General features: G+C 40.1%; 1 protein-coding gene across 1 annotated transcript in view; it reads left to right on the top strand.

Moving 5' to 3' along the window:
• cnksr1 (connector enhancer of kinase suppressor of Ras 1) overlaps positions 1-13,871 on the top strand; it is an 81,515-nt gene that overhangs the window by 63,052 nt on the left and 4,592 nt on the right. Inside the window, exons 17-20 of the mRNA XM_072457868.1 lie at positions 4,960-5,030; positions 5,649-5,710; positions 5,795-5,885; positions 11,975-12,156. Of these exons, the coding sequence (XP_072313969.1) occupies positions 4,960-5,030; positions 5,649-5,710; positions 5,795-5,885; positions 11,975-12,156 (406 nt within the window). The remainder of the gene's footprint in view (positions 1-4,959; positions 5,031-5,648; positions 5,711-5,794; positions 5,886-11,974; positions 12,157-13,871) is intronic.

The raw sequence follows: 13,871 nt of genomic DNA, 5'->3' as shown, positions 1-13,871 counted from the left end.
ATGAGGCATTGTGTCTCACAGTCTGCCTCACAACCAAATCAGGCTAATATTGCTAACATGACTAACAAGGCTAACATGGCTAACGAGGCTAACATGACTAATGAGGCTAACGAGGCTAACATGGCTAACTAGGCTAACATGACTAACGAGGCTAACATGGCTAACTAGGCTAACATGACTAACGAGGCTAACATGACTAACGAGGCTAACATGGCTAACATGGCTGACGAGGCTAACATGACTAACGAGGCTAACATGGCTAACGAGGCTAACATGGCTAACAGGTCCGACAGCCAGATCCACACCAGAAAACAAAGCCCTGTCCCTGTCGCAGGGCCTCCAGGCTCGCACCTGTCAGAAGGAGGGAGGCGGATTACCACAAACCATATCGCCGCGTCCTTGCGTGAATTTGAAAGAGTAATGAAGTTCATACCTGTCAACTCTCATGCATGTATGACCTGCCTCACGCTCTCACGTCCTGATGGCTTTTTCTCACGCAAAAAAAATTCAAAATAAATTTCAAATCGGTAAATAAATTTAAAAAATGCCCTTCCCGATTGCGTCCAGCACTGTCACTGTCATGAAATGTGAACCCTTCCAACAAGCCACCGTAGATCTACTGCTGACATGAAACTAGGTCACAACCATCACAAGCCGTGTTTCAGCGCGTGAGTTATCATCTGTGAACCTGTTCTGCTGAAAAAGACCAAGTTTAGTGGTGCCAGGTCTAAGTCATGATTTAAAACAGAGTGGACACAGTCCTTGTATCATCGCAGAGAAAGCAGAGAAACATCCTTCTCGATGCATAGTTTGCAATCGGCGCGTCAGGTCCAAGCACCAGGGATGGTGGGATGTAAAACGCCACATCCACAGCAACGGCCAGAAAGATTTGGAAAACAAATCTCTTCAAACTTATCTCTCCGTCAGTGGTTCAACTCAAACCCAAAGAAGAAGCCTTCCATCCATTTAGTATGTACGCATCTAGGGGAGGGGGGGTCAAAAATTGGCCAATTCTTCCTATGCACACAGTGCTTAAAAATGCGTAAGGAGGCAGAGTAAAATTGGCACAGAACTTAAAAGAATAATTATTTCCCCAATTCCAATTAACAATCAATCAAATTTGCCTGACAAATGAAAGCAAAGTTGTGAAGCTGATCTCACTGAACTGTAGGAAATAATGTATGGCCCATTAAACACCAGGTAACAGGTGTGTTTCCTGCGGCCTATCGTCGACGTTGGCCCCATAAACATTGTAGTAGTTCTACTTGTACAAGTACTGTAGTATTATTCATGTCCTCCCACCTATGAAAGAGGGAGACATTCAAAGTTGCTATATTTTAAAGAATTGAATCAAGATTTCAAACATGACACACTGCATAAGTGTGTCATGTTTGAAATCATATTTTAAGAGTAAGCCTCCGAACACCAGGCTGTCATTACTGTTCTATAACACCAGGGGGCGAGCCTGACAAACACAGTGACATTATCATTAAAATATCAGATAAGCAAAGTAAATGCATTTAATGAGCTTTATTTCTCTTTTCTGTTGAAGATGAGAACAACACAATGTCATCAATAAACACGTTTCGTGCTCCAGCAGTGAACAACATGAGCAGCGACGCACAACAACACAACACACTTGTTTAACTGTAGTTTATTTAAATCATTATGTACACACAATGTGTTTACTTACATTGACTCCTCACATACTAAATAGTGCTGAGAAAGAAGGAGGAGGACCCAGGCCCAGCTCTGGGACTGTGCTGAGGACACGCCCATCTCTGGGACTGTGCTGAGGACATGACACATGACCTAAACTAACATGTCACTGAGTTGAAAAAGGAACTGGGGGAGTACTGGATTGCATGACGCGTTACGTTCCTCGTTACTCTAAAAAAGTATTTGAGTACTCTAATGCATTACATACACATTTATATATTTATATACATGTAGATACACATAAGGTTGTTGTTACGTTGCGTACCAGTGTCGAGATATAAAACCAGACCCTCCCGAATAACTTGAGCTGGTACATGACACACTGCTAAACAATTAGGTGCAATTATTTTTTTCCCCTCGCCATTTAAAAATGAATGTAGGGGGCGCTATCGCGATAAATGAGATGTATGTTTAGGGCAAAGGATTTTAAAACTGATTAAAATTTGACACAATTGGATTTGTATTTGCAAATGGCAGCAAATTTAAAATTTGAGAAATTTCTGAAATTCTATCTACAGTTTGCGGCTTCTCTGCACAGAGAGCATAAAATATATCTAAATGAGTTGGCTAGCTTTTGATGCCGACTCCTCAACACCATTTTCATCAAATTGCAGGTCTGGCGTCCTCTGTCTTTGCGTCCTCTGTCCTTGTGTCCTCTGTCTTTGCGTCCTCTGTCTTTGCGTCCTCTGTCTTTGCATCCTCTGTCTTTGTAATCTTGTCAGTAATCTCCCGTTAAGCCGCCATAATCACCGGGTTTATCTTGATCTCTCCACCACCACGTCCAGCCGGGAACTGGACCATTGCCAACCTCAGACATGTTCCTGAAATAAGTGTCCAGGCTCCTTATGTGGCTCCTCCCACCTGCAAATAGGGTCTCCCATAGCAACAGACAGGTCTGACCTAGGCAGCCATCATCCTGGGAGACACAGTCCATAAACCCCTGTGGTGTTCTGGGGCTACCCTAAACCCCTGTGGGGCTACCCTAAACCCCTGTGGGGCTGCCCTGCTGCCCATTCACACATAGTATTGTAATCCATTGTCTTAATGTCGGTGGTATTAGAAATGCACTTGGGTCTTTTGACTGACGGGAAGTGGAAATATACTGCCATCTTGACCTGGACTGAGTGCTGTGCTCGTCTGATGGCAGTGACTGCCCCCTGCCGGCAGTGACTACCCCTGCCGCCAGCCGCGACTGCCCCCTGCCGGCTGCGACTGCCCCCTGCCGGCAGCCTCCAGTACGTGAGGAGCGTGTGAGCTCGGACGTCTGTGCAATGATGCATTTAATCCCAAAAATGTCCATGTTGTTTGTACTTTGCAGATCATTTTAGATGATTATCTAAGTAGAACATTTAGATGTTGGTGCATAGTGTTATGGTTTGGTTTGGACATTGCGTTGTGCGTGACATGTGCGTGACATGTGCGTGACATGTGCGTGACATGTGCGTGATATGTGCGTGTCATGTGCGTGTCATGTGCGGGACTTGTGAGTGACATGTGCGTGACATGTGCGTGACATGTGCGTGACATGTGCGTGTCATGTGCGTGACATGTGCGTGACATGTGTGTGTCATGTGCGTGACATGTGTGTGTCATACGTGCGTGACATGTGCGTGTCATACGTGCGTGACATGTAAGTAAGTAAGTAAGTAAGTACATTTTATTTATATAGCACCTTTCACAGACAGAGGTCACAAAGTGCTTCACAAAACACAGAATAAAACAATAAAAACACAAAAAACTTACAGTGAACAATACATATACAACAATATACAGTAAAATCAGTCCGTAAAACAAGTACATTTAAAAGGCTTGACTAAATAAAAAAAGTTTTAAGCTGACCCTTAAAAGCAGTAACTGAGTCCAGTGACCGTAGGGAGAACGGAAGACCGTTCCAGAGTCTGGGGGCAACAGCTTGGAAAGATCTGTCTCCTCTGGTCCGAAAACGGGTGCGAGGCACCAGCAACAGTTTCTGATCCAAGGACCTTAGTGAGCGAGAGGGAGCGTACGGATTAATCAGATCTCTGATGTACGATGGGACCTGACCATTTAAAGCTCTAAAAGTTAAAACAAGAATTTTAAACTGTATCCGGTAGGAGACCGGCAGCCAGTGAAGGGCTTTAAGAATGGGTGAAATGTGGGCCCTTCTATTTGTGTGGGTTAAGATCCTCGCTGCAGAGTTCTGGACCAGCTGCAGACGAGAGAGTTCCTTCTTGTTAAGACAGGAAAACAAACTGTTACAATAGTCTAAGCGTGAAGACACAAAGATTATAACTTCCAGGTCATTTTGAGACACCATTTTCCTGAGCTTAGAGATTTTCCTCAACTGAAAGAAACAGTTCCTCGTCAACAGCTTGGAGTGGTGCTCTAAAGACATGTCTTTGTCAAAGACAACACCCAAGTTTCTAAGACTTGGTTTAGCAGTCTGGCCTAAAACACCCAAGTACTGGTTTATCCCTGGAATGACATCATCAGGGGCAATAATCAGAGTTTCTGTTTTGTCAGCATTTAGCTGCAGAGTTTTTACACAGCCATTGTATTATTTGCACTAAACAACTGACTAAGGAGTTCAGCTTCTGGATCTCAGAAGGTTTAAAAGAGCAATATAGCTGAATATCATCAGCGAACAGGTGATAGGACACATCACTAAACTCTTTAATGATCATTCCCAGGGGAATTATATGTGCGTGACATGTGTGTGACATGTGTGTGTCATGTGCGTGACATGTGCGTGTCATGTGCGTGACACGTGCGTGACATGTGCGTGACACGTGCGTGACATGTGCGTGTCACGTGCGTGACATGTGCGTGACACGTGCGTGACATGTGCGTGTCATGTGCGTGACACGTGCGTGTCATGTGCGTGTCATGTGCGTGACACGTGCGTGACATGTGCGTGTCATGTGCGTGACATGTGCGTGACATGTGCGTGTCATGTGCGTGTCATGTGCGTGACATGTGCGTGTCATGTGCGTGACATGTGCGTGTCATGTGCGTGTCATGTGCGTGACATGTGCGTGACATGTGCGTGTCATGTGCGTGACATGTGCGTGTCATGTGCGTGACATGTGCGTGTCATGTGCGTGTCATGTGCGTGACATGTGCGTGTCATGTGCGTGACATGTGCGTGTCATGTGCGTGACATGTGCGTGTCATGTGCGTGTCATGTGCGTGACATGTGCGTGTCATGTGCGTGACATGTTTGTGACATATGTGTGACATGTGTGTGACATGTTTGTGTAGATGGATCAACCGCCTCATCAGTTCCATCCACAAGCACCAGAAGCTCCAGACAGGACCAGCCAGTGAAGAAGGTGAAGCACTTTTACTTTTACAGCCGTCTCATGTTCTCCATTTCCTGTGGGATTCATCTGCTTTTCAATATAAAACGTAAACTCCAATTATACAGAATGAGACCATAGTAACATGGACACAGGGAATGAACCCGGCAAACACACAAGACACTGTCAAAAGCACCGGAAAGATTCGCTCAGGACATAGATAGTTTAGTTGATACTTGCTTGTTCCCGTCGGGCTCGTGGTGACTGCAGCCTGTTCCAGTTTGGGCCTTAAATATATATAATATATAACATATTTATGAATGACAGAATTACAAATGGCATTTCTTTCATAAACAAGCGGCTGCTAAAGCTTTTCTCTGAGAAAAGTCCACAACATTGTGTATCCGAAGAGCCACAATAACAATTACAATTTCCAATAACCACAAAGCTCATGTCTATGTACACCATGTATTCAACACAAACACAATCTCTTTTATATTTGCTCTTATGGGTGATTGAAGGTATTTGCTGTTGCTATGGTTACTTGGAGCGGAGCGAATACATTAAAAATGGGTGTGGCCTAATAACTGTAATATTACAAATGTAAAGACAGAAACATTGAAATGAACTAACTGTCATTGTCTCATACAGAGTGTTACAGTGAGACTGAGTCGGAGAGTGAGAGATCGCCCTCTCCTGGACGGAGGAACAAGGTGCTGGAGGTCAAAGGTCACACTGTTTACTGCACTTACTATTTTCCACACGCGTTGTGATCATGTCATTCTTGTTTGCTACAGAAAGTAAATTACAACACTTATCCTCGTAAGAAGGACAAGGCCCAGAAGATGCCATTACCCAATCCAACAGAAGGGGGCAGCAAAAGCACAGGTACACCACTCTTACTTCTACTTTCAGTTTGAAATAGTCTGGAGCCGATATATATTCATTTCAATGTTTCACAGAATAGAATGACACTGGTCTTGTGTTCAGACTGAACTGTCTGATCACTGTTGCGGTTCTTTCCTCACACATATGTTATCACTATAGGCAGTGAACGGGTTTGTACTTTTTTCCACTTTAAATGAAGATTACAAATAGAGATGCTGCTCAAACGTTTAAATAAAAGGTCATATAAAATGTGCTCTAATACAATAATGACTTGAGCTGGGAAAGGTTCAACAGGATCTGACGGGTGCATGTTTCCGTGTGGGAGGGTTTCCTCCTCCGGGGGCTCTGCTTTCTCCAGCTTATGAAATATACACAGGCAAAACAACGAAACCAGGACCAAAGAGGAACTAAAGAAGTCAAACATGACAGAATAATGAAGGGGATCACAATACTATTATTACTATTATACTATACTATTATTACTATTATACTATACTATTAATACTATTATACTATACTATTATTAATATTATACTATACTATTATACAATACTATTATTACTACTAACTATACTAGTAATACTATTATACTATACTATTATACTATATTATTATACAAAACTATTATTACTATTATACAATACTATTAATACTATTATACTATATTATTAATACTATTATACTATACTATTAATACTATTACACTATATTATTAATACTATTATACTATACTCTTAATACTATTATACTATACTATTAATACTATTATACTATACTATTGATACTATTATACTATACTATTAATACTATTATACAATACTATTAGTACTATTATACTATACTATTAATACTATTATACTATACTATTAGTACTATTATACTATATTATTAATTATATTATTACTATTAACTATACTGTTAATACTATTATACTATACTATTAATACTATTATACTATACTATTATTAATATTATACTATACTATTAATACTATTATACAATACTATTATTACTATTATACTATACTATTAATACTATTATATTATACTATTATTAATATTATACTATACTATTAATACTATTATACTATACTATTGATACTATTATACTATACTATTAATACTATTATACTATTAGTACTATTATACTATACTATTAATACTATTATACTATACTATTAGTACTATAATACAATACTATTAATACTATACTATTAATACTATTATACAATACTATTATTACTATTAGACTATACTATTAAACTATTATAGTATTGTCTATTATACTATATTATTATACAAAACTATTATTACTATTATACAATACTATTAATACTATTATACTATATTATTAATACTATTATACTATAGTATTAATACTATTACACTATATTATTAATACTATTATACTATACTATTAATACTATTATACTATACTATTAATACTATTATACTATACTATTGATACTATTATACTATACTATTAATACTATTATACAATACTATTAGTACTATTATACTATACTATTAATACTATTATACTATACTATTAGTACTATTATACTATATTATTAATTATATTATTACTATTAACTATACTATTAATACTATTATACAATACTGGTATTACTATAATACTATACTATTAATACTATAATACAATACTATTAATACTATACTATTAATACTATTATACAATACTATTATTACTATTAGACTATACTATTAATACTATTATACTATACTATTATACTATATTATTATACAAAACTATTATTACTATTATACAATACTATTAATACTATTATACTATATTATTAATACTATTATACTATACTATTAATACTATTACACTATATTATTAATACTATTATACTATACTATTATTAATATTATACTATACTATTATATTATACTATTATTAATATTATACTATACTATTAATACTATTATACTATACTATTAATACTATTATACTATATTATTAATACTATTATACAATACTATTATTAATATTATACTATACTATTAATACTATTATACAATACTATTATTACTATAATACTATACTATTAATACTATTATACAATACTATTATTACTATAATACTATACTATTAATACTATTAATACTATTATACTATATTATTAATACTATTATACAATACTATTATTACTATTATACTATACAATTAATACTATTATACAATACTATTATTACTATAATACTATACTATTAATACTATTATACAATACTATTAATACTATTATACTATATTATTAATACTATTATTACTATTATACTATACTATTAATACTATTATACAATACTATTATTACTATTATACTGTACTATTCACTCACTGCTCACATTCTGCACTATTTACCACAATCTATACATTTTTGTGTACCACTAAGTATGTTTAAAGTTTATTTTTACTTCATTATATATATATATATATATATATATATATATATATATATATATATATATATATATATATATATATATATATATATATATATATATATACGATTTACAACAGGAAATGTATTATAATCATAAAACAATTAAGACATGAAACAGAAAAGAGAATCCTTTCAGTCAGGTCCATGTTTAGTCCTGACTCTGGCACCAGCAGGAGGCCGGTCCATGTTTAGTCCTGACTCTGGCACCAGCAGGAGGCCGGTCCATATTTAGTCCTGACTCTGACACCAGCAGGAGGCCGGCCCATGTTTAGTCCTGACTCTGGGCACCAGCAGGAGGCCGGTCCATGTTCAGTCCTGACTCTGGCACCAGCAGGAGGCCGGTCCATGTTTAGTCCTGACTCTGGCACCGGCAGGAGGCCGGTCCATGTTTAGTCCTGACTCTGGCACCGGCAGGAGGCCGGTCCATGTTTAGTCCTGACTCTGGCACCGGCAGGAGGCCGGTCCATGTTTAGTCCCGACTCTGGCACCGGCAGGAGGCCGGTCCATGTTTAGTCCCGACTCTGGCACCAGCAGGAGGCCGGTCCATGTTTAGTCCAGACTCTGGCACCAGCAGGAGGCCGGTCCATGTTTAGTCCTGACTCTGGAACCAGCAGGAGGCCGGTCCATGTTTAGTCCTGACTCTGGCACCAGCAGGAGGCCGGTCCATGTTTAGTCCCGATTCTGGCACCAGCAGGAGGCCAGTCCATGTTTAGTCCCGACTCTGGCACTAGCAGGATTTCAAAGCTGAACGCAATGAAATCCAAATGTATTGGCGAGCTAATTAAAGGGCCCTCTACAAATTTGGTATTTAAAAATTCCTAAAAGACAATCTATTTGACCTAGAGAACTGAAAAAAATTATCACAGGCCAATTTGTGACCGGACACAATGCGACAAATTCATGTGACTCTGTTTAGCTTATTTTTGTGTAATTATTTTCTCCCACAAACCACCCCTGAACGTACCTCATGTCATACCTCATGTCAGGACAAGTAAAAAATTATATCATGACCCCGCCCTAAACCCCACAGAGAGAGTTTTCCCCAAATTTTACACCTCATACTTTATTTTTTTCCACCTTGGATTTTCAGTCAAAAGGCTTGAAAATGTGTCACAATGAACTACACCCATGTGCAATGTCATTCTTTTCATTTTTGATACAATTCCAAATGTGGGTGTGGCAAAAAAATGCAATTTTTCAAGTGTTAAAACTTGCGTTTCTCTGGCATGAGAAGTCCTCTTTCCCGGCACAAATATACGTTTTGGGCAAAATGATGAGTTGAACGTAATGATATACAATATATATAGCATTTTTTTACAAAAGGCTGCACAGCGCCCCCTTAAAAAAGATACTTTGAAAATTTTGCAAGCATGTTACCATGGCAACCTTAAAAATAATGCCGTAGACTAACATGTACTCTGACGTAGACAAATTAACTTTAACACAGACATTCTTCACTAGCAAGGACCACGCCCCCAGCTACGATGAGAAACATGACACGAATGTACAGAAGTGGATGCAGTTTTGGGGCTTCAGGCGATGAAGGCTGAAGGCTCCAAAGCCTCGATACCCCCACCTAGGAGATAACTTATAATAATAATTAGAAGAGGGTCGGAGGGAGGGGCACAAAGTCACGAACGCTGATGTGTGTGACCTGGATGCTTAAATAGTGTAGCCGCAGAAAGGAGCGTGAAAGGGGTGTGGTCCTGCTCCAAAACAAACTACAAGCTTATCTTCATTTTTTGCCATTCAACAACAACAAAAAAGCCAACAACTGCATTCCTCTGGCTGCAAGTGTGTTACCACGGCAACCTGACAAACACTGCCATCGACCTGCGTTTTGGTTTACAGGCATTTTGAATGAGATGAAAAATTGTATGTTTGTCATTCACAGATAAAATGTGGCACACTCATTCTCCACGTCACACTGAACATAAAAGCCAATGGGGATGTAGGCGGGGAATTAGAGGGTTGCTCTTCACAGTGGCTCGTAACTTGTGGTCGCAAGGGGGCGGGGCCTTTATCGCCGCGTGCGGCTTTAGTTATTATTATAATAATGATTACATTTGTGGATGTCGGTGTAATCCCTCATTCGTCCAGGCGTGTTCCATAGTAGAAAAAGCTTCAGTTGTAGTCATCTGGACTCAGTTTGAAAAAATAGACGTTTCGACTCTCATCCAAGAGTCATTGTCAATAAAAGAATTTAGATCGAGAACTCCGATATTAATACTGTTCTGTGGTAAGACCCACCCATTGGGCGGAGCCTTCCTGAAGTAGAAAGAGTTGTTTGTTTCAACAGAAACTCCCCCCTTGTATCTACCGAGCTAGCCTATTCAGAATCTTAATGGGCTATTAGAATCCTCTTTGTCTTTGTGAGACCCTGGCTCAACCACCCTGAGTACCTGATTAGCATCCGAATGTCCTTGTCCTGGTCCTCTACCTTTCCAGGGGTTCAGTAACCCATTATAAATAACAGGAAGATTAAACCTTAGCCCTCCATTTCTGTTTAAAGAAGGTCTTTCTTTTTTAACAAAAATAGCTTCCTTGACTCCTCTTTCAAACCATCTTTTCTCCCTGCTTAAAACCTTCACCTCACCGTCTTCAAACGAGTGATTAGAGGCTTCAAGATGGAGATGCACGGCACTCTGAGGTCCTGAACTTGTATTTCTTCTGTGCTGATAAAGCCTCTTGTGTAGAGGCTGTTTTTCCGACAGGCCAGACACATAGCAGGACAAAAGGGAAACTGAACAGAGAAGGAAGGGTGTTTCTATCCCTTATGTGTCTGGCCTGTCGGAAAAACTGCAGAGAATTTTTAGACAACACGAAGTCCCTGTTTATTTTAAACCAGGAATCACTTTAAGACAAAAACTGGTTCATCCTAAGGACAAGTTGCCGACTCAAAAACAGAGCAATGTAGTTTATTCGATCCAATGCAGTGAAGAAAGCTGTAAAGAACGGTACATAGGTGAGACAAAACAGCCTCTACACAAGAGGCTTTATCAGCACAGAAGAAATACAAGTTCAGGACCTCAGAGTGCCGTGCATCTCCATCTTGAAGCCTCTAATCACTCGTTTGAAGACGGTGAGGTGAAGGTTTTAAGCAGGGAGAAAAGATGGTTTGAAAGAGGAGTCAAGGAAGCTATTTTTGTTAAAAAAGAAAGACCTTCTTTAAACAGAAATGGAGGGCTAAGGTTTAATCTTCCTGTTATTTATAATGGGTTACTGAACCCCTGGAAAGGTAGAGGACCAGGACAAGGACATTCGAATGCTAATCAGGTACTCAGGGTGGTTGAGCCAGGGTCTCACAAAGACAAAGAGGATTCTAATAGCCCATTAAGATTCTGAATAGGCTAGCTCGGTAGATACAAGGGGGGAGTTTCTGTTGAAACAAACAACTCTTTCTACTTCAGGAAGGCTCCGCCCAATGGGTGGGTCTTACCACAGAACAGTATTAATATCGGAGTTCTCGATCTAAATTCTTTTATTGACAATGACTCTTGAATGAGAGTCGAAACGTCTATTTTTTCAAACTGAGTCCAGATGACTACAACTGAAGCTTTTTCTACTATACATTTGTGGATGTTACGGTACATAATCAGTTTGCACGTTGCTGTGGCGTTAGCAGGTCCTGTGGACGAGATGGGCCAGATGCTGAACAACATAAAGGAGGGGGGCGTGTCTCTGATGGGGCAGGAGCAGCCCTTCACCCATGACCACTTCAGGAGGTCCTTCATCAAACGCTGCAAGAACCCAGTGATGAACGAGAAGGTGCACACGCTGCGGACTCTGCACAGCACGCTCAAGGTAATCACCTTCATGTCTGTGCAGGGGAGAACCAGTTCACACAGCACAGTCCATGTATCGAGAAAAACTGAGAATTCAACTTTAACAGTGGTTCAAAATGTCAAATACAATTGCAAATTATAGGTAGTGTATTTGTACCCATCCACTTGGCCTTTCTCCTTTAATTGAACACATGAAGCATACTTTTGGGGGCAAATGTCAGGTCTGTCTTGTCCATATATCTTTTTATTAAGGCCATATGTATTTGTTTATTTAAATAAATGTATATATTACATTTTAACCATTGAGGAATTGTTTTCAAACCCTTTCCTTCTCTACATTTTATTTTGTTACTGAAATACTCTCCTTTGAAGGACTTTTCCTCTCCTTTAAACCCTGTTAACATTGTTACTCCTCATAACAGCTCGAGTTGTATTAAGTTTATCTTGTGTACGAGTCTTTTCTGCTCCTTCTTTGTTGTACTTCCTGCTTCTGAAGAGTGCAGACGCTTTCTCGCTCGCGCCAGACTTCTATTGCTGCTTTCTTTATTTATTTTGCTTTTTAATCAGTTTTTGTCTTCCAAACATTTTTGGTTATGACTTTTTATTAAACCAAGGATTTTAAGAGTTTTAACGACATGTCTGACGCCAGCGACATGTCCGGGAGAAGAAGGGAAAACTTTGTGGGGTTTTATTTACAAGAAAAACGGCGACTTGCAATCTAAACCGCAGTGACTCTGTGTCATTCCCAAAACTGTCTAAAGAGCAGAAAGACCAGGCTGTGTCTTGGAACAAAGTCGGTGCAAAGACTAAACAACACAAGATAACGTAAAGTCACCTAAAATACAGCTCACAAACAGATTTTACCACTTTCAGTGACGGAAGTAAATGAACAAAGGAAAAATGTAATACATGACGTGGCCAAAAGAGGGCGACAGAGGGAGGATCTGTGTCAAGGTCACTGATAGAGGCCGGTCCATGTTCAGTCCTGACTCTGGTACCAGCAGGAGGCCGGTCCATGTTTAGTCCTGACTCTGGCTCCAGCAGGAGGCCGGTCCATGTTTAGTCCTGACTCTGGCTCCAGCAGGAGGCCGGTCCATGTTTAGTCCTGACTCTGACTCCAGCAGGAGGCCGGTCCATGTTTAGTCCTGACTCTGGCTCCAGCAGGTGGTGGGTCGCAGTACGGTCTGAAGCGGCCGAGCCATCTGCCTGGGGGTTTGAATGGGACCGGCTGTGCGCTGATTTGGAGCAGAGGAGGTGCAGAGGAGGTGCGCTGTGCCACGAGGAGGCGTGACTTGGGTGCGTTGATTGAGGATGGGGAGCAGGTGCGAGTCCCTTGTCCTTAGACCCTCCTTCTCGGCCAGGAAAAACTACAAAAAACCTCCTTGGGAAAGCAGAAACCTGGAGGAGTTCCACAGTGAAGGAGGGACCCGACTCCCACAGACGGACAGACAGACGCCCGACTTGGGTGCGTTGGTTGAGCTGGAGGGGCAGCAGGGCTACGTCCCTGGCGTAGCAGTGGACGTAGATGGGTGGAGTTAGGTCTTCCAGGCTGAATTTACGCAGGCTTCATTTCAGCTACTAATTTCCGGGGAACATGGAACATGAACAGTCCCCTTTCAGCTGATAAGCAAAGCTCTGTCCCCAAACTTGAGTCTCCAGGTTTGCCCGTGTTCAAAGGTGGAGGGGAGATCACCTTACACCGACTGGCCGTTACGATGCATGAAATTTAAAGTG

The sequence above is a fragment of the Eucyclogobius newberryi genome, unplaced genomic scaffold (genome assembly GCF_026437365.1).
Source record: "Eucyclogobius newberryi isolate DKJ021-1_F unplaced genomic scaffold, fEucNew1.0.hap1 SCAF_21, whole genome shotgun sequence".
NCBI classification, from domain to species: domain Eukaryota; kingdom Metazoa; phylum Chordata; class Actinopteri; order Gobiiformes; family Gobiidae; genus Eucyclogobius; species Eucyclogobius newberryi.
This window is presented reverse-complemented; position numbering and strand designations above follow the sequence as displayed.